Source organism: Crassostrea angulata, chromosome 3, assembly GCF_025612915.1.
Source record: "Crassostrea angulata isolate pt1a10 chromosome 3, ASM2561291v2, whole genome shotgun sequence".
NCBI lineage: Eukaryota > Metazoa > Mollusca > Bivalvia > Ostreida > Ostreidae > Magallana > Magallana angulata.
Genome location: NC_069113.1, coordinates 857,301 through 878,506, shown reverse-complemented (window position 1 = coordinate 878,506; position 21,206 = coordinate 857,301). Strand labels below are relative to the sequence as shown.

At 35.3% G+C, this 21,206-nt stretch overlaps 2 protein-coding genes across 4 annotated transcripts; one reads left to right on the top strand and one right to left on the bottom strand.

Annotated features, from left to right (window-relative positions):
* Window positions 1-749: 749 nt before the first annotated feature.
* On the top strand, window positions 750-12,863 carry LOC128177122 (uncharacterized). 2 transcript variants are annotated; one of them, XM_052843688.1, is made up of 7 exons: window positions 750-936; window positions 2,843-2,978; window positions 5,357-6,593; window positions 7,522-8,396; window positions 9,883-9,987; window positions 10,921-10,989; window positions 12,101-12,863. In XM_052843688.1, exons 2-7 carry the CDS (start codon window positions 2,879-2,881, stop codon window positions 12,214-12,216), a joined length of 2,502 nt encoding a protein of 833 aa, XP_052699648.1. In that variant the 5' UTR covers window positions 750-936; window positions 2,843-2,878; the 3' UTR covers window positions 12,217-12,863. The 2 variants fall into 2 exon arrangements, with proteins under 2 accessions (XP_052699648.1, XP_052699647.1); XM_052843687.1 differs by having other exon boundaries at window positions 2,843-2,987.
* Window positions 12,864-14,974: 2,111 nt separating this feature from the next.
* LOC128175636 (AP-4 complex subunit sigma-1-like) lies at window positions 14,975-21,205 on the bottom strand. Of its 2 annotated transcripts, none has more exons than XM_052841416.1 (6): window positions 21,065-21,205; window positions 18,518-18,707; window positions 17,331-17,417; window positions 16,466-16,534; window positions 15,810-15,865; window positions 14,975-15,376 (listed from the first exon to the last, which is right to left on the bottom strand). In XM_052841416.1, exons 2-6 carry the CDS (start codon window positions 18,644-18,646, stop codon window positions 15,346-15,348), a joined length of 372 nt encoding a protein of 123 aa, XP_052697376.1. In that variant the 5' UTR covers window positions 18,647-18,707; window positions 21,065-21,205; the 3' UTR covers window positions 14,975-15,345. The 2 variants fall into 2 exon arrangements, with proteins under 2 accessions (XP_052697376.1, XP_052697377.1); XM_052841417.1 differs by having other exon boundaries at window positions 15,854-15,865.
* Between the last annotated feature and the right edge of the window lies 1 nt (window position 21,206).

Sequence of the window (21,206 nt, the reverse complement as noted above, 5' to 3'; positions counted from 1 at the left end):
AAATTTTTTAAAAAATAGATAAGACCTAGAAAAATGTCAAATTAATTTTTGTTTTTTTATCGTTCTTATAATATGTTAAGTCTAACTTAAAACACCTCAAAACCTGGGAGCTTTCGGGGGCTTCGCCCTCCTGGATCCCCCACCAGGGCTTTGCCCTGGACCCAACGGGGGCCTCAAGGCGGCCCCAGACCCCCGGCCGCCCCGGACCCCTTTCAACAAATCCTGGATTCCCCAATGTATTTTCCCCAGGAGTTGGTCAACAATTCCCAAATTTTAATTATTCCACTTTAGGATTTGTGAAGGCTCCGATGCAGATAGAATAATCCATTTATTAAGGTAATATTGGACACCTGTAAATGTTAATGTGGATGAACGTACACTTTCACCGGTTTGGAATTTTCAAATTTTGCAATAAAAATATAATGTTTTAAATATTTTTAAAAGGTAAAACTGATAGCCGCAATGGGATTCGAACTCGTGACTTAGCCTTTTGGGGGGGGGGGGGGGGGGGGGTATCAGGGGGTCGCCCCCCCCCCCCCCCCCTACACACACACTTTTTGGGGGGGGGGCATGTAATAACAACGGGGATAAGTTACAAGGAATACTACCCCTCCCCCATGGATTTTCATAATTTTGAGAGATTTTAAGAATTTTCTCGGCAAATTTAGTCAACAACAATACAACTAGTGGGTCCGAACTGATTGACTTAAAGGGGCGGATTGACAGGAGCAGTTTAATTGGAGGACGAAATGAGTGGCAACCCTGGATAAATATAGCCTCTTCCGTTCTAGAAGTCAATGCGGAATTTTTACACAAACGAAACTAAAGAAACTACAAATACAGGGAATCTCCATTTATTACTGGTCACTGAATGACTAATGTCTCTGTTCCAGAGATGATAGAGACAAACTGACATGGTAGAGATCAATCCTTAAGGTGAGAAATGGTCTTCCGCCTAGCGATTTGACAAGATGGTGACATGACATCATGCACCATCGAATAATGATCAGTTAAAGTTTGACTTATTTTACTGAATTGTATTTAAAGTATTGTAAAAGGGTAGTTTAGTAATTTAAGTGACATCATTGCTATCCAATGGCTGTGACGATCCGCTCCTGGACTCCTTTTACAAAACGTCAAAAGTAAGCTTAAGGACTGAGTCAAAGGAGCGGATCACCCCCTTTCCGTTGATATTGTTAAACTGAAAGGCTGGTAAGTTTCTTATTTCTACACCCACAGAACCTTTGTCATTTCTCCTACTGTAAAATATTTCTTGTTTACTTAAGACATATTCCATTGTAAGCCTGTGGTGACATATATTGAAACTAGAATTGAAATGTGAAGTCTGTAGTAGAAAAGGAGGAATTATGACTGGACAGAGAATGAAACCCATGACTCCTTTAACTCCAGCCAGGAGCTCTAGAATTAAGCTGTCTAATTCCATTGTTTATGTTAGCCTTAGCTACTACATTCCTTACTCCTAAAAATATAATTATACTCTGTCCTCAAAGACAACACAGCACTTATAAATAACACAGCCTATGTAATAAGGAAGGCAAGTACACCATCTGTAGTAGGAAAGGAGGAATGAACCTATAAATACAATGGCTGGACTGAGAATCAAACTCCAGACCTCTTGTAACTCTATGCCACTGATTTACCAGGCTGATATCCACAATCCATAATTGCCCCCAACTACTACAATTTAGTCTAAAGTGTATTCTTACTCTATACACATATATTCTATCCTCAGCTGTTCCAGGGTCTCTTTTCCCTCATATTTTGACTAAATTAAAAATTCCAAACATCATTTGGGGGTTCAATTGAAAACTATATTCATTTATTTTTATATTCGATATATAATATCCAAGATTTTTTTCATTAACATTTTACCTATAATTAATTTTAAAAAAATTACAAGAACAAAAACAGATTTCTTATCATCTGGTTATCATGGTTAATTATGGAGATGATTGTTTTTAATAAACTACAATTTGTGATAAATTCAAATTTGACTGTTGTGGAAGTTTAATGTATCTGCAATCTGAACTGAAATTCTGCATACCAGCAGTTAAATACTGTAAGCATATTACAGTTGGCTAGTATTCTATTATGTATTTCTGGCCGAAGGCAGCTATAGTTAATTTAAATCAATTATTCATGTGTCGTATAAGTAAATGACATGCGTATATATATGACTGTGTCAAAATTGAAATATTATGGCATGAACATTGAGAAATATGTTTAATGAAATCCATGCCATGAACTCGCTGAAATATGAATTTTAAACTGCCAAATACATATATGTACCACAAATGCATAATAAAATGCCAGGTTCATTTACAGTATTCAGGATGACTGACCATTAGGCTGTAGTTCTGTAAATTCCAGATTAGAGAGACAATATCGATTGTACATGTATATTGTTTAAGAACACTATGTTTAAAATATTTCCCAAGGTTTTGATAGGAAATTGAGGAATCTGTGCATGTTTTGTTTTACTGAGTATTACTTTAGCCAGGTTAGGTACACATATTGAATAGGGTAATAAAGGCTAATGTCACTAGTTTAATTAATAAATGTAATAAAAAAGAGAGCATTATGGACGAGGACAACACAAGACCAAATCATGCATGTCTATTGAATACATAAAAGAGTACACTGTAAACTCTTGCCAGGTTTGCTCTGAAAGTACAATGTGACATGCCCAGTGACTGGGTTGATCAGGATCAATGGCCAAGTCAGTGAGAGAAATCTAAATGCACAAATGCAATTTTACTTCAGTTATATAAAATAATTAAATGAAAGATTGAATCCAAAAGAATGTCCTTCTTATTGACAGGATTTGACATTTGTAAGGAGATAAGCCGGATAAGCTATGGCCCAGAGTAAGTTTCCGAGCCGTCTGGATTCTCAGGTCTCCGTGGATGCCCAGCCGTCCAATGTGTTCAGTTCCATGCCCTCCTTCCCATCCGGAGGTACACGCGGTATGATATTATAGTCATCAGCATTTTATGCTTCATAGTTTTTTTTCTGTGAGCAAAAATTAATTGGGAATATTTACATTTGCAAATATGCTTCCTTATATGAACCTATAGAATAGCGAAAAGGTTCAATTCTGTATGAACATTTTCGTGACATCAAAATGATAACCACACGGGCTTATCGCTTGAGGTTGCAATATTGTAAACATGAAAATACTGTTAATATAATGATTCTAAACTGTTTGCAATTTTTAAAGGTAAACATAAATTATAAACAGCAATGTTAAAAAGTTCACCGGGATATAAACTTGGTTGGTACGTGATCAAATCCCTTCGGGCTTCACAGGATTTGATCATGTGACCAACCAAGTTCATTGTCAATTACCCCATTCCTATATTATTAGCTCACCTGAGCCAAAGGCTCAAGTGAGCTTTTCTGATCACAATTTGTCCATTGTCTGTAGTCGTTGTCGTCGTCGTCGGTGTAAACTTTTCACATTTTCATCTTCTTCTTGAGAACCACTGGGCAGATTTAAACCAAATTTGGCACAAAGCACCACTAGGTGAAGGGGATTCAAGTTTGTTCAAATGAAGTGCCACGCCCTTTTTAAAGGGGAGATAATTGAGAATTATTGAAAATTTGTTGGTATTTTTCAAAAATCTTCTTCTCAAAAACTATTCGGCCTGAAAAGCTTAAACTTGTGTGGAGGCATCATCAGGTAGTGTAGATTCAAGTTTGTTCAAATCATGGTCCCCGGGGGTAGGGAGGGGCCACAAGAGGGGGATCAAGTTTTACATAGGAAAATATAGAGAACATCTTTAAAAATCTTCTTCTAAAAAACTATAAGGCCAGAAAAGCTCAAATTAAAATGGGAGCATCCTCAGGTAGTGTAGATTCAAGTTTGTTAAAATCATAGTCCTCGGGGGTAGGGTTTGGCCACAATTTGGGGATCCATTTTTACATAGGAATATATAGAGAAATTCTTTAAAAATCTTCTTCTCAAAAACTTAATGGCCAGAAAAGCTCAAATTAAAATGGAAGCATCTTCAGGTAGTGTAGATTAAAGTTTGTTCAAATCATGGTCCCCCGGGGTAGGGTGGGGCCACAAGAGGGGGGTCAAGTTTTACATAGGAATATATAGAGAAAATCTTTAAAAATCTTCTTCTCAAAATCTATTAGACCAGAAAAGCTCAAATTAAAATGGAAGCATCCGCAGGAAGTGTAGATTCAAGTTTGTTCAAATCATGGTCCCCGGGGGTAGGGTGGGGCCACAATTATGGGATAAATTTTTATATAGGAATATATAGAGAAAATCTTTAAAAAAAATTCTTTTAAAAACTATTTGGCCAATAAAGCTCAAATTGGCGTGTAGCCATCCTCAGATAATGTAGATTCAAGTTTTTCAAATCATGGTCCCTTGGGGTAGGGCGGGGCCACAATGGGGGATAACTTTTTATATATAGAGAAAATCTTTAAAAGTCTGCTTCTCAAAACTATTAGGCCAGGAAAGCCCAAATTTGAGTGGAAGCATCCCCATTAGATTCAAGTTTATTTAAATAATAGTCAAGGGGTAGGGTGAGGCCACAATGGGGGATGAATTTTTTACTTAGGAATATGTAGAGAAAATCTTTAAAAATCTTCTTTTTAAAGACTATTTGGCCAGAAAAGCTTAAACTTGTGTAGAGGCATCCTCGGGTAGTGTAAATTCAAGTTTGCAAAATCACAGTCCCTAGTGGTAGGGCGGGACCGTGATGGCGGTTTGAATTTTTACATAGGAATATATAGAGAAAATCTTAAAAAATATTCTGGGAAAGTTTTCGGTCTAAAACTCAGTACTGAGTGTGAAAGCACAGGTTATGCAGATTTTAGTTTGATGAAACCATGATTCCCTAGAGCAAAGTGGGGCCATAAAAGGGGGGGGGGGTGTTATATAGGAATAGAGAAAAATCTTCTTACAGGTACAACAACAAAAGGGGCTTGGTATTTACCAAAAAATAAGAGGTGGATAATTTTTTTTTAGCAAGATCTACTTTACTCAGTTGTCAAGATATTTTGAAACTGTAATGCTAATTTGATCAGAATTAAGGCAATAAGGCTCAGGTGAGCGATGTGGCCCCTGGGCCTCTTGTTAATATTCCATTCTAGGATTGTCAAATTTTTATTTCAAATATACATACACTCTCAATATGTTTTTTCTGCGCTTTGATACAGTGTCATGCTTGTAGTTTACAATGAAGAACGGAATTTATTTTACATCTTTGTTTCATTTACATGCTTAAATTAAGTGATGCCGTGGTATTGAAGTAACACATAGAACATGGCATTTTATTACATAAGAGGTAAAAAAAAATACTACAATCTATTCTTTCAGGATTTTCATTTGAAACAGCCGATTCCTTCAATGATTCTAATCGTCAGGAGATGCAGAGGTTGATTGACCAGTATTATGACAGAATGCCGTCGGACGTAAAGATCGGCTATTATGACGTGATGATTCTGTATGCAGAGGATGACAGAGAACTGGCCACCAAGTATCGGGATCACTTAATGAAAGACATCTTGTTGGAGGGGGGACGCCATGTAAAGGCTGTTCTGTACGATGATGAAGAACTTGTCTCCATCGCAGGGGGCAAACTGAAAAGCCTGGAATATGGATTTGAGAGATGTACATTTGCCTTTATTTATCTCACAAAGTCGTTCTGTCAGTGTGAGTGGTCTACCCTTTCCAGTGAGGAATGTCTGATGGAGTCTATATATAACCCCGAGAAAAAATGGTGTGTGGTCCCAGTGTACACTGTATCCAGATCGAAAGCCAACTTTAAAATCCCCATGGGACTGAACTCGTTAAAGGGAGTGAATTACTACAATGATGATGATTTTTATCGAAGAGGACTTCGACGATTAATCGGTGATAAAGTTATGGTTAGGCTTGCAAAAAATCGTGAACATTTCAGAAAACAATACAACTATGCCTGTCAATTAAGGAATGATGACATGGTAAAGAGGAAGTATGAGGAAGACCTACATCGATACCAAGAAATGAAACGAAAAGAGTTAGAACTCCTACAGGAACGAAAAATGGCACAAAGGGCAACTGCAGCGGAAAATACAGACAGACCCTCAGATGCAGATGTAATAAATCAGCAGGGAAAATTGCTGGAAAAGTATCAGAACAGCGGTGAAGTGATTTATCAGAAGAAATATCCAGTGGAGTCATTGGATAGGGGCAATGTAAAACCCGGTGAACAAGACGAAAGGTATTCACTCAATAAACCAAAGTTACAAGAAAAGCCTGGCAAGAGCCCTGTACTGAATAACCAAGCTGTGCAGGGTAGCTCTCCGGTAGACATTAACGACACTTCTGACTATGTCTGTGTGGCTACCCCAAAGGACGAGGTGAAGGTCATAGGGAAGGAGGTTGTTGTGAAGCATGTGATGCATTACCATTACTACCCGAAGGGTCCCAGCCAAGTCACAAAGAACTACAACATTTACAAAGCTGGTAACGTAGCTATTGGAGATAACGCTACCATTGTGTCATCAAACGAGACAGAATATGTACATGATGAGGAGGAGGAAAAAGAAAATGAATCTATACACAGCGGGAGGTAAGAACGTTTTTCAGAATGTATTTTTGGATGATAATTGAGTTTATTTCATGATTTAATGGTTGTGATTGAAAGTTTGATGAGCTGTAATAACTATATCTTATAATACAATAATTATATAATAATAATTCTAAATAATCTGTTTTCGGTTCGAGACAATCACGTGTCGGGGAAATAACTTCATAATTCCCTGTCATCGTCATATCTTTCATCATATCCCACCTCTTCAAAAGCAACATGAATTTATCCCATGCATATGAAAAATCCTGAGAATAAAGACATGATGTAATCAAATGATTAATTGTAATAAAAAGTTTGCTTTAAATCCTCTTGATATCAAAAATCTGAAATAGAATGAATGGGTTAAACATTCACTACGCGTTTGCTTTACAAAGTTAAAAACTCACTAGATCCCAATGTATTCTTAATCATTATATGTCGCTCGGTTTAATAATTAAAACCATTTATTGCTTGAACGTTCAGGAGATAGGAAGATTTATTCCACCAGAAAAATAATACTGTAAATTCCTATTTAAAGGCAAGGAATAAATATCCCCGTAAAATCGTGAGAGGCACATTTCGCAGATTTTAAAATCTTCTGACAGATGTAAATTACTGTAAATGAAACTATGATAAAAAAATTGGTGATCGCGATTTTATATTCCCGCAATTTATTGCAAAATGGTTGAATTGCGGAATTAAGTACTCATGAAAAAAAAAGGAATCTACAGTTTTTCCCTCAGGCATAGCCTTCGGGAAATGTGATATTCGTTGGGGAAACAAATCTTCCTATCTGCCTCACAATCATGCAATAAATGTAATGATATTACATAAAAGAGAATTCATATTAAATGCAATGCTTTATAAACTGTGTCTCGATTATGTTTAACATGTTTTAATTTGCAATATTTGTGGTGTTTCTCAAAAGGACATCGATTAGAAGTACCAGTATGGATGCAGCTCCAAGTTCAGCACCTGGGGATCCTATTACGATGCCCACCGAGCATTCCACTGGAAATTCTCCGCAACCGAGATCCCCTCTGGATAACTCCTCCCTTTGGGGGAAATCCCCTCCTGATAACTCCTCTGGACTAGGGAAATCCCCACAAGATAACTCTTACGGACAGGGTAAATTCCCTCCAGATGCTACCTGTTATAAAGGAAATGAAGAAGAAAGGAAAACACCTGACAGTGCCAAGACATCAAATTCAAAGGACTTTGTCAGTGCAAGAATGGACAGCAATCGTTCTAACCCAAACACCCCCATGAAGGGATTTGGTGTAGCAAAGCCCATGATTGGAGTAGCTACTCCAAGAAAGCCAGTAGTAGCCAAGGTTCCTCCTATGCAATCTTTTGATAAACCAAGCAGTGAGAAGGAAGAGACAGTTGTAAAACAAGTAGTCAGAGACATTGATTCTGAATGTACCGAGGTCAAACAAACATCTACACCTAGTATAGGGAACGGAAATTCAGACTTAGAAAAAGTTGTTCCAAAACATTTTGATGATGACTCAGAAGACACTTTGGTAAAAAAAATAGCCCCTATGTTACACATCAAGCCAGAGGTTGTAAGTATGGAGAAGCAGGGTTGTAGTGAGCCAAGCAGGGTTATGGGTAAAAGCCCATCTGTAGAAGCACCTGCTACATCCATGAAGACTTACTATGAGAATGATGTTGTAGAAGACGGGGATCAGTCGGACAATGACCAGAAGCGGGACAGTGGTGGGTTTGTGGAGGTGAAGAAAGAAGATCTAGCATTCTATGTTGATGCAGAAAGCATGGGCACTGATGTGGATAGTGGCAGTAAGTCTCGCATTCATGGTGAACTCTGATACACAAATTGTAAACTCTGTCAAAGAGCACACAATAGATGCACACAACTCTGTCAAAGAGCACAGAATAGATACACAAATTGTAAACTCTGTCAAAGAGCACACAATAGATACACAAATTGTAAACTCTGTCAAAGAGCACACAATAGATGCACACAACTCTGTCAAAGAGCACAGAATAGATACATAAATTGTAAACTCTGTCAAATAGCACACAATAGATGCACACAGATTGTAAACTCTGTCAAAGAGCACAGAATAGATACACAAATTGTAAACTCTGTCAAAGAGCGCACAATAGATGCACACAAATTGTAAACTCAGTCAATGAGCACACAATAGATACACAAATTGTAAACTCTGTCTGAGAGCACACAGTAAGGATACACAAATTGTAAAATATATAAATTATAAAGTTGATTGTAAAATACATAAATTGTAAACTATCATAAAGCACAAATTAAGGATAGTTTACTCAAATTGTAAACACTGTCCTAGAACACACAGTAAGAATACAAACATGTAAATTATAAACTACCAGGTATCAAAAAGCACAAGTTAAGGATACACAAATTGTAAACTCTGTCATAAGGCACAAAGTAAGGATAAAAAAAATTGTGAATATTGTCTTAGAGCACACACCAAGGATACACAAATTGTAAACTTTGTCATATAGCACAAAGTAAGGATACCCAAGTGGTAAACTATGTCTTTCAGCACACAGTAAGGATACACAAACTGTAAACTCTTGTCATAGAACACACAGGAATAATGCAAAAATTGTAAACTTTGACATAGAGCACTCAGTAAGGATAAAAAAATTGTGAACGCTGTCTTAGAGCACACAGTAAGGATGCACAAACTGTAAACTCTGTCATAGAGCACACAGGAATAATACAAAAATTGTGAACGCTGTCTTAGAGCACACAATAAGATGGCACAAACTGTAAACGCTGTCTTAGAGCACACACTAAGGATACACAAATTGTAATCTCTTTCATATAGCACACAGAATTAGATACACAAATTGAAAACTTTGAACTACAGCACACAGATAGGAAATCTTGCCTGTAATATTATAAGGAAATCTTACCTGTAATATTATAAGGAAATCTTACCTGTAATATTATAAGGAAATCTTACCTATAATATTATAAGGAAATCTTACCTGTAATATTATGAGAAAATCTTACCTGTAATATTATAAGGAAATCTTGCCTGTAATATTATAAGGAAATCTTGCCTGTAATATTATAAGGAAAGGCTAGTTGTAACTCTCACATTCATGTTAAGTGTATGAATAATATGTCAATGCTGACATGTACGTTTTGATATAAATATTAACAAAATTTGTTTGATATATATGTTGACAATACAAGATTTTTTTCTAGATTGATTTCAGTGACAATATGCATTGTTTTATGTCAGAGATTTGATTTGCTTCTGTTTAATTTCAGTGTTGACAAAGGATGAAAAAGGGTTGGAATGTGTAAAGCATGCCCTCAACCTTGGCTACTCTGAGAAAAAAATCAAACAAGCTTTACTCAAACTACGAGTCAAAGGTACAGAAAATCAATTTCTTACTATCAGAGCTTGTGTACAGCAGATAATTTGTCAATTTTTTATAGTTCTTGATGCCCACTTTTCCAAATGTCGGGACCTTCCCATTAGAAAGATTCACAGGTCAATATTTTTCAGACGAGCTAATATTATGATTATTGACTATTCGTTTGTATAAAGTTATATAGTGAGAATAACAAAAAGTTTTATTATACCCCGGCTCCAAAGGAGAAGAGGGTTTACTGTTTTACCCTTATGTATCTGTCTGTCTCTTCGTCTGTCTGTCTGTCAGTACCAAAAGTTCTGGCACATTTTTCTCAGCAACTATTTGTAGATGCTGTAGATTTTAACACATTCTTAGGATCTTTTTTTTAAACCAATCACATGTCAACTTCCTATTAAATAAAGATATGTTTATTTTTAGTCTAAATTTTCGTCTAAGATTTCTCAGCAACTATTTATTGCAGATGTTTGAAATTTTAACATGCTATTTATTTAGGCATGCCTTATGTTGGATCTATTTTTGTACCAAATTGGAAGTCAACTTCCTGTTAAATGAAGACTCTTTATTTTTAGCCTAAATTTTCAAATAAATTTCTCAGGAATTATGCATTGCAGATGTTTGAATTTTTAGTACACTATCTGTTTAGGAATGCCATATTGTAAGATATATTTATTTTACCATTTTGTCAAGAAAAAATATGAAATTTTCGTATAAAATAATCGAGAGCATTTATCTTTTTATGAACAATGAAGTCATATTCAGAAATGATACTTTAACCATCCATAAAATAAATTTTGGTGTAGCATTCTTCCTTAGGTATAAGATAAAACATAACTGCATAAGTAACATGCGCATGTAAAAGACTATGACATGTTGACAGGTATTATTGAAACACACTGAATATTGACATCCTGATTTTTTTTTTCTTTAGGTAAAGTGGACATAAACCTCTTGCTGGACGAGATGGTTGACACCAGTGACACAGCCTCACCCCCAACTAGTAAGTCGCCCTCCCTCATCACAGTACCTCCTAATCCACTGCCCCCCCCCCCCCCCCCCACCATTACAGAAAGTGTTCAGGATGAAGGAAATAGCCTGTTTAAGTAGATTTAACCAAACTTTTAAATTTAGACAGATATATTGTAAATTTATTAAGCTTTCCTTGTAGCATTAAAAGTGGCTGCATATTATTGAGTTTTGCCAAAAATGCCCTAGTTGCAAGTACAATGTTTGTCTTGTAAAAAAACATTCTATTCTTATACAGCCATATCTTTGTTATCTAATGCTTTTTGTGAAATAATTCCTTGCAAACGGGGTTAGCACTGGTAAGTATGAAGTAAAATTACAGTGAATAAAGGATGGTTTTATGTCAATAACATTACTGGGGTTACTTGAAAATTTCATTTGCTGATATATTCGAAATGGAACGATTTGAAAAATATCAGTACTGAAACAGTCTGATATTTCACATTAGTACAGATTGATACTGTAATCAATACTGAAACAGCCTGATATTTCACATTATTACAAATTGATACTGTAATCAATACTGAAACAGCCTGATATTTCACATTAGTACAGATTGATACTGTAATCAATACTGAAACAGCCTGATATTTCACATTATTACAAATTGATACTGTAATCAATACTGAAACAGTCTGATATTTCACATTATTACAAATTGATACTGTAATCAATACTGAAAGAACCTGATATTTCACATTAGTACAGATTGATACTGTAATCAATACTGAAACAGCCTGATATTTCACATTATTTCAGATTGATACTGTAATCAATACTGAAATAGTCTGATATTTCACATTAGTACAGATTGATACTGTAATCAATACTGAAACAGTCTGACATTTCACCTTATTACAGATTGATACTGTAATCATTACTGTAAACAGGGTTAACTTCACTGTGTTTTTTGGTCCTTCTACAGCTGCACATGGTTCTGCACCGTCTTCAATTCGCCCAGACACAGTTGTGTTAAAAGATATATAATTTGAGGCAATTAAATTTGCCCAGTCTTAAATTTGCCTGCTGGCAATGAGGGCAAATGGGACAGTTATATAATTATATTTCTTCTTTACTGTTGACAGACACAAACCCAGTTTCCAAGTTTGAGATCTCAGGAACAGGTAGCACCAAGACAAACGACAGCAATTCTCGGCAGAAACCCAGCCTATTGCAGCGCTTCTTCAACTTCAAAAATTAAAGTTGAGTGTGAGAAATAAGTACATGGATAATGAGTGGAAGTGTCTTCTTGTCTGTACATGTGTCTGTCAGTGCTAGGCCAATCTGCCAATCATTGTCTGTGATAATCTAGTGCTACTGAGATCACGATGTCTTCGTATAATTATTTGACGAGGTCTGATAAATTCTCCAAAAGGAAAGACACAAGTAAAACTTGAAGGAATGTCTTGATGCAGCTGCGTTGTCAGAAATTGATGAAAATAAGTACCGGTAATGCTGCTTCAAGATGGAGAAAATAAGTACCAGTAATGCTGCTTCAAGATGGAGAAAATAAGTACCGGTAATACTGCTTCAAGATCGAGAACCAGTTTTTGAGTTAGGATAAACACAAACTGATACAGAAATCCTTGACGTCTCTCAGAGATAAACTTATTTTGTTGATGTATCTATTTTATTTGAAGAATATGTAAATTGAATTGATATTTGGTATACTGTATTGGTTCACTGTTTTAGTTATGGTGCAGTCGTGGCATTTGATTTTGAGAGTAATGTTATTGAACGAAGCACCATGCTTGAATTTCTTTGTTTTCATGTTTTCCACATAGTGGAATTGTCAATGACTAAGGTAAATAATATATTATAGAAAGAAATAAAAATAAAACCACAAAACCTTGTCAGCTTGTTTAATTCAGTTACAGATAAGGTCAAATGTTGTAATGTCAAAGGAATTTCTAGAACTTATTCACATTGTACCACTAATTGAGGTGGTCTGGGACACCTGTCGATTTTAATGTGGAGAAAAGTACATTAAAATCAAAATACAATGTGAGTCACCACTCACCAGTTAAGAATTTAAAATTTTTTACAACATTTGACCAATAAAAAAATGTTTTTGGAAAGTAAAAGTTAAAAAATCAGAAGTGGTATTTGAACTCGAGTGAGTTACAGATTCATAGTTAAAGCTCTAACTTATTGTGGTACGCTGTTATAGGTAACAATTCTGGGAAAGCAAACATTTAAAAAAATATGCCTAATTTTATTGTTTGTTTCGATAGGCAGTATGCCACAATATGGAGGTGTCCCATACCACCTTAAAGGGATCAACATTATGTTCTCTTTCTCTTCACTCTGCCGAACTTAAAATATTTTCTATTTTATAATAATTAATAATTGCAATTTTTATATAGCGCTTTTATAATGCTGATGCATTCTCAAAAGGCTTTTACAATTATTACCCCAGCAGGCCTTATAGCATTCCAGAGCCTTCTCAGTGCGGCAGCCGTTAAGGCGCTCAAACGCTCACATTCTGACAATATCTTTCTCTGCCTATAGCCAGGTACCCATTTTACACTTGGGTGGAGTGAGGAAATTCATGTAAAGTGCCTTTCCTAAGGACACAACGTCGATCTGCTGCGGCCAGGATTCGATCCCACAACCTTTTGGTCATGAGTCCTGCACTTTGACCACTCAGCTACTGACGCCATAAAATAAAACAAACACATCATATAGAATAGACGTAGTTAACCACAAATTGCACATTAGTCCATAGGAGGGCAGGTCAACTTCCATAGTTAATTTACATCGATTGGATCCTGTACATAAAAATCCATGGCAACTGTAGATGACTGAAATTAATTCCCAACGCTTATTTATCTGAAAATAAAACTCAATTTTATAATAATAAAAAGAGTTACTTAGTAACTTGTCAGTCGTGTGGCTAACTAATGCCGAATGATTACTATGACAGATTCCTGGATTTAAATACCCTAGAACCCAAGTACCCATAAAACACTACAATTCACAATAAATACAATACACGTGACTGAAACATTTAAATACCCAGTATAATGCAGTGTGAGTGGCCGAGTGGAACAAACGACAGCCCAACAACCAAAACCTCGCAGGCTCGAACCCAGCAAACAACACTTATGTTTTTACATTTAAACTAAAAGAAATGTATCCCCTACTGGACAAACTAAAGAGTTATTGTCATCTCCCATCTTGTAATTTTCATGTTTTGATCTGAAAATTTAATAAAAAGTTTTAATTTTACATTTTTTTTGTTTATTATACTTTACCTTGGTATTTCTGATGCTGGAACAAATTTGAATATCAGTTGTTGAAAAGCAAGCAAGATAAAAAGCTCGCCTATTTTTTTGTTATGTACAACAAGGCTTGTGTCGTATTTTTGTTCCAATTTAAATATGTTGCTGAGAAGAAAATTAAATGTTTTATAAAACCAAATGGCATTTGACAAAGAAACTTTCCAGTTGTATGGTAATATGTTTGCAAAATGGAACAAGATATCTGTAAGCCAGTGCTCACTAGTGATATCCCCGCTCTTATGTGAATATGCAAAATAAGCAAAGTTGACATTTAATAGGAAGTTGGCATTTGTTTGGTACAAAAAAATATCCGACAATGGCATGCCTTGCTGAGAAAAATGTAACAGAAATTTTTGTTAGGGACAGACAGAAGGACAGACACAAGGGTAAAACAGTATAAGTATACCTCCTTCTCCTTTGGAACGGGGGTATGAAAATATGATTAAAACAAAATCTCTACCAATATAAAAACCTGTATGAACATAACATGGCTAAAGCCTTGTTTACTTAGCGTATAAAGAATTAATATTGATACCATAATGATTTTCAATGGTGACCCAGTACAATTGTTGCATGCAAACAGAATTGCAAATAGATTGAAAAAAAAAATCTAATGGAGTGAATTTGCAATCAGTTTTTCAATTTTAAACTAAACTACCAAAACATGAGCCTTGGTTAATTGTTGACTATCATTTATTGTACATTGTACATACATGTATCTAAAAAGTCTTCACAAGGTTCTGTAAACGTTAGAAGTAAATGTACATAGAGAATTGAAATAGTCAATTATTTCTTTAATCTGTTAACACCAGCATTATACAGGACACACTCTTTGTTCTCTTGATGGACAACAGGTGCTCTATCTCCGGTGTAAATGGTACCGGGTGTTTGGTGCAGCAGTTTTATCGTTCATTGCTACCGTGCACAAGTGCTAAGGCAGGTGGAGTCACCCCTTCATTTAGCGGCGTCCATCAGCTGAAGTGGTACCAGAATTCTACTGCTACATGTCTCTGCGATTTGTCCGTCAATTATCATCTCATCAATGATCATGTAAACTCGGTCCATATTGAATATAATCTTCACAAAGTCAAGGAATTTAAGATTTGTAATGTAAATGATTGTACTGGGCACTACATATTTTTATCCTGCAATTTTGTTACCAATGTTCACATGTAATCTTCACAGTCTATACTGATTCTGTTCATTCTGTTATAATAATATTGTTAATTTTGATAAAGAATTTTCTCATATAAACCAGGTGTGTTCAATAGAGCATGGGCTCCTGAGCACTTGCCAAAATTTATGTTAGTGGTATAGGGGAATTTTTATAGGGAAATTTTGACAATCGCTCATGAGCACCCGTTCTGCTAAACACGCCTTAGATTATGATCATCTTGAAATCTCATTCAGGGGAATTCAACAACAAGCAATGCAACATATATAGGCCATAATGATTGGAACAATCAAAATGAGGCATTCACTCAGTTACATTAACCTTACATAATAATACATGATCTGAAGCCCAATGACCTTAAGCTTTTGAAACAAGGATACATCCACCTCAGTCTGAAAAGAAAAAACCCCATTAATTTTACTCTAATGTTTTACCCTTTTTATCAACATGCTCTTCAAATTCATTTTAATGTCCCCATCCTAATAACCCCCCCAGTATATGTTATATTGTACATGTATTACATGTACCGGGTATATACTAGTAACATATGTAAATGTTAAATTCATTTCTTTTACACATTTGTTGCCATCAAGAGAAGACAATAACATATCTTTTTTATAAAAATTACTTAACATTGTTTAAAATTTAAAAGTTACATCAGATGACGGCAGATTAGAAAGATAGGATGAAATTAAGTAAATAAATAAGGAATCATTCTTTGAATATTATGAGGTGATCAAATACGGTCGTGCGTGATCAAATCCAATAAAGACATTGATCACCCTTGACAGTAATTTGATCACCTCATAATTTTCAAAGACCAATTCCTTATTACTTACTTATATATAATTATCAGCAATTGAACGATTTAATATTAAAATAGTCATTGACGAAATGTATTGAACTATACGATACAACTTGATTCGAGTGTTATCATTGACAAAGACACTGGAAAACATAAATATGAAGTGTTACACTTTTTAAAAACTTACCACTTTTCCTAGGTATGTCTTCAAAGTCTCCACCAAATTTTGGAACAGTTCAAACATGGCCAGCTCATTCTGTAAAAGAAAAGGTTAAATTATGGTGGATTAGGAAAAAAGATATTTTTTGGGAAGTACTTTTTTGAGTTTACTTTGTTTGACCAAAAAAAAATAAAACCAACTGTCATAAAACAGAGCATGTGTTGGTATATAGTGGACTGGTTTATATCTGAGCATTGCACAGATCAATCAAAAACATCAGTGGTTGAAGAATCTTAAAAATGCTGCTCCATGACACACACAAAGAGTACATGTTTGGGGGGGGTGGCTTTCTTCTCAGTTTATCTTAATACAAAAAGGTTTTTGGTGTACAAACTCTCAAATATTAGTTACATACTCCGGGAGGTTAGATACATACTCCATGAGGTTAGTTACATACTCTATGAGGTAGGTTACATACTTTGTGAGGTAAGTTATACAATGTGATGTTAGTAACATACTCTGTGAGGTAAGGTTACTCTATGAGGTAAGTTAAATACTCTGTAATGTTAGTTACATATTCTATGAGATTAGTCACATACTATAAGATGTTGGTTACATAACTCTGAGGTAAGTTATATACACTATCAGGTTTGTTACATACTCTATGGGGTAAGTTACAAACTCTATGAGGTATGTTACATACTCTATGAGGTAATTTACATATCTCTATGAGGTAAGTGACATACTCTTTTAGATAAGTTACATATTTCTATGAGGTAAGTTACATACTCTGTGATGTTTGATATACATTCTCTACGACAAATGTTACACATTTTTTGTGGTTAGTTACATGCACTTTGAGGATGGTTACATACTTTCTGAGATTAGTTACCTCTTCATGGGAGACTCCTACAATGAACCACACATTCACATACAGTTTGTAGACCAGCGTCATGTCTTCATAATTAACAAAGCCCTCCTGTAGAGTAAACGCAGTGTATTTATATTATTAGCGTCAAGATCAAAAAATCAATTATTATATGCTGGATGAAAAACTAATTTCATATGGTTTTGGGGAGTGGATGTTTCTCCATAAGAAAGATATGGACCGGACACAAATTTTGCACTCTTCCTTCCAATGACCTTGAATTTGCAAGAATGACCTTGGGTCAAAATCATGACACACCTTCAGGTCATAAGCAACTTTTGTGTGAAGTAATAACTTCAAATGTTTCTCCGCAAGAAAGATATGGACCAGACACAAATTTTGCACTTTTCCTCCCAGTGACTTGAACTTGCACAAATGATCTTGAGTCAAAATCATGAAACAGTCTCAGGTCATGAGCTATCTCTGTGTGAAATAAGATCTTCTAATGTACCTCCATAAGAAAGATATGGACCAGACATGATTGCTGACAGACAGACAAGGTGATTCCTATACAATACTAATCAGACCCAACCTAACAAAAAGTAAATCAACCCTGGGTTTACTCTGGGTTTACTAGAGTGGATCCAGAGTAAACCCAAAGTGGACACAGAGTAAACCCAGTCCGAAGTATACCCCTGAAAGCAGATGCTAACTATGTATTCGGAATATACAAGGGGCAGGAATTGCAGGCAGTAGGATGGTAAGATAAAAGACAAGTCTGCTTCACAATTCAGTGCATACATTTGACCTCAAAAGCAATTTCCAAGTAAACTCCAAGTAAACCCCAAGTGGACCCAAATTTTCAAAAAGCAAACCCAGAGTAAACCCCAAAGTAAACCTGGGGTTTAGTTGGGGTTTACTCTGGTGTTAGGTTGGGTCTGATTGGCACTGTATATCCCTAAAATTTATTTGCCAGAGGCATAATTACTGGAACATAAAATTTCTTTCATGGAACTTTGCTACAGTCTTTGCAATATAGATGTTGGATTGATAAAATCAATTAATAAAACTGTGATACAAAAATTGATGCCCAGGAATATTAATGAAACTGAAGTATCAGCTGACAGATTTCTATGACAGATTTATATCTGCATGTTGTGCAGTTTGCTCCTACCACCTGAGCAGGTACGGACCCTCAAACAGTGGCTTACCTCCTTCCCGTCCCGGAGACAGAGTTTGATGACCGCAGTCTGTGTGGATATTTGCTCCTTCTGATGCGTGAAGAATCGACCAATTCTGGGCTTCCCTTGCTTACCAGCGACCATTAGGAAGTGAATCATCTTATGCTCTCCAATGGATTCAATCACACGAGACACAATTTGATTGCTGAAACATACCTCACTGTCAAAATAAAATATTTTTTATAATAAAATGTACATGTATTACTCATATTTTTTTTATAAACGAGAAAAAAAATATATCAGTTGGTACAAATGAGATACGCAATTTAGGATACTAAAAAGGAATGGTTTAAGGTAAAAATGAATGTAATTCAGAGAGAGTATGCTGTTCACACTGTTATTATAAGCCTGTCCCAGGTTAGTGTTTCCATCACTTTCTTGCGAATTTTAATGAGAATACACATACCTGTCAAAGAAGTACAACTGAAATCAACAAAGCGTGAAAAATCTCAGATTTCTTCATTGACACTTCATCTATTTTTAACAGGAGACATTAACATGAACAAAAACAAATTTCTTATGGAGATCTTTTTTCCATCCAGAAATACTAGGTTGTCTAGGCACAACTCAATTTTTCAACGTTATCCTCCAGGTAATTCCATGTCATTTGCAATGCAAAATTCCCTTCTACTTCATATTTTTGGTTGTATATTGATATCTGAAGCAGTACAGGGTACATTTCAAAACAAAATCTGAGCATTTTTCATTCTAGTTGTAGCATAATCATCATTTTTTAAAAATCTTTTCTTTTTTCTATATTCACTTTTCTTATTTAGTAGATTAGCTTGTTTTTATATTTTTCTTTCAATTAATTATTTCTTGAACCAGACTGTGAACAGGTCATGGGGAGCTTTTAATTAGGTTAGGAGGAGGCATAAGACAATAAAAGTGTTTTATATTGAATTAATAGATTCAATAGCATGACCTTAGCTTTGCTCAGAGGAAACATTAAGAGGATCAAGAGAAGTCATACACTATATAAGCAGGCTCATTTTCTGATGAGTAGTAATTAGGAGTAGTAATTCGGAAAAGAAGTTTTTTAACTGAGAATTTAAAATGGAATTGTATTCAATTGGGGTTCATCTTTTGTGCCTTATATTTCATTCATTTATTTTTGGATTTACACTTTGTGACATTTGGGTTAAAATTTTAATAAACATTTTACAATTATTTTTTGCTTTATTACAAATTAACGAGGCCGAGTACAGAACGAGTACGCACACTTTCGCGCAGCGTTTCATTTGTATTGTGACGTCATCTTTTTGCTTGGTTGACGCCATGGCGTGATAGTTTCAACTGCAGACATTCAGCGAAATTTGTTGAAAATAGCTCGTTTGATATGTAAAATTAATGTTATATTGTGGAATAAACATAAATGTCTCGAAGTATAAGCTATATTTGGGCTCGGGTCGAAAACGTGAAGAGGGTTCAGCAAGCCTGGCCCTCTGTCACGTTTTCTTAACCCGCCTAAATATAGCTTAATTCATATATTTCAAGACAGTAACCATGTATTTTATATTAATGACTCTTAATATGTGATGTTATGTATTTCTTTATTACTTAAATATGTCTGAATGTTTTAATAATACTACATAGATCACCTTTTCCGCCTTTGTCAACTAAAAAATAACCATTATCTGACAAATCTGGGAAATTGGGCATACAAAAATCAGCTTTTGATAAGACCCCTAGAACAAACCAGGAGGTAAAAGGTTTTTTTTATTTGACCATTTGAAGCCTTTTAGCAATAACTTTAATATGTAGAACAGAAAAAGAAATCCCTAGGGCAGAAGTTTTAAAAAAATGTAAAAAATGTGCAAAATTAATACATTTCAAGTAAAATCCCATAGGGTCCTATGTTAAAGATTAAAAAACTTTAAGCTGACCCCCTAAACAAACGGTGTGGTAAATGTCTTATTTTTTAATCTTAAAATAATAATTATATCAGTAGAAATTCATGTAAAAAATTTCATCCAAAAATCTAGGGCAGAACAAATTAGACCCGGCCTCGTTAAGAGGAATTATGATAAGAGCAACCAAAAAATTTACTCCGAAATGCTACACAGTAGATGAAAGTAGTTTGGGCACAAAGGTAGGTATATCTTATATTCAAAGTATTTCACAAAAGGTGGTGAAAGCAGAAACCAGGGACAGGATATAGGCTAGACCATTTCAATCACTTTCATCTGTACTTTTGAGTTTGAAATAGGGTATTAGGCTAATTGAAGAGCATCGCGGAGACACATTCGATGCCAGCAAAGTTCAATCTTTGGTACATAGTTTTTTGCAATGCTAAATTTAAGCTTTGAAACTACCAACTTTTTGTGAGTTTTGTCATCAAAAACTCACTTTGAAAGTACAGATTTAAGTAATCTGGTAATTTCTAAATTACATAGCATATGTATTTTTTATCAGAATTTATATGAATGTTTCACTTCTAGGATTATGATGTACAGTATTTCTTGCCACAGTATGTAATAAATACTGTATGAACAAGTTTGCGATCCTATCACTTACATGACAGCTTCGAATACACAATTTGTGTTGTTGTTCTGTCCGCTGGACCGAAACAGTGCGAAAAGGGTGGCTCTCACTGTTCGGGACACTGCGCTCTTTCCCCTCTAAAGCGATAAACAGTCAAAAAGAGGTCCGAAAACAA

Excerpts from the sequence above, each read along its gene's own strand:
- LOC128175636 (XM_052841417.1), bottom strand. The coding sequence starts at position 18,646 with ATGATTCACTTCCTAATGGTCGCTGGTAAGCAAGGGAAGCCCAGAATT. Across the intron at positions 17,418-18,517 it reads GTCTCCGGGACGGGAAGGAG|GAGGGCTTTGTTAATTATGA; the intron begins GTAAGCCACTGT and ends TTTACTCTACAG. Across the intron at positions 16,535-17,330 it reads TAGGAGTCTCCCATGAAGAG|AATGAGCTGGCCATGTTTGA; the intron begins GTAACTAATCTC and ends TTTCTTTTACAG.
- LOC128177122 (XM_052843687.1), top strand. The coding sequence starts at position 2,879 with ATGGCCCAGAGTAAGTTTCCGAGCCGTCTGGATTCTCAGGTCTCCGTG. Across the intron at positions 6,594-7,521 it reads GAATCTATACACAGCGGGAG|GACATCGATTAGAAGTACCA; the intron begins GTAAGAACGTTT and ends GTTTCTCAAAAG. Across the intron at positions 9,988-10,920 it reads ACTCAAACTACGAGTCAAAG|GTAAAGTGGACATAAACCTC; the intron begins GTACAGAAAATC and ends TTTTTTCTTTAG.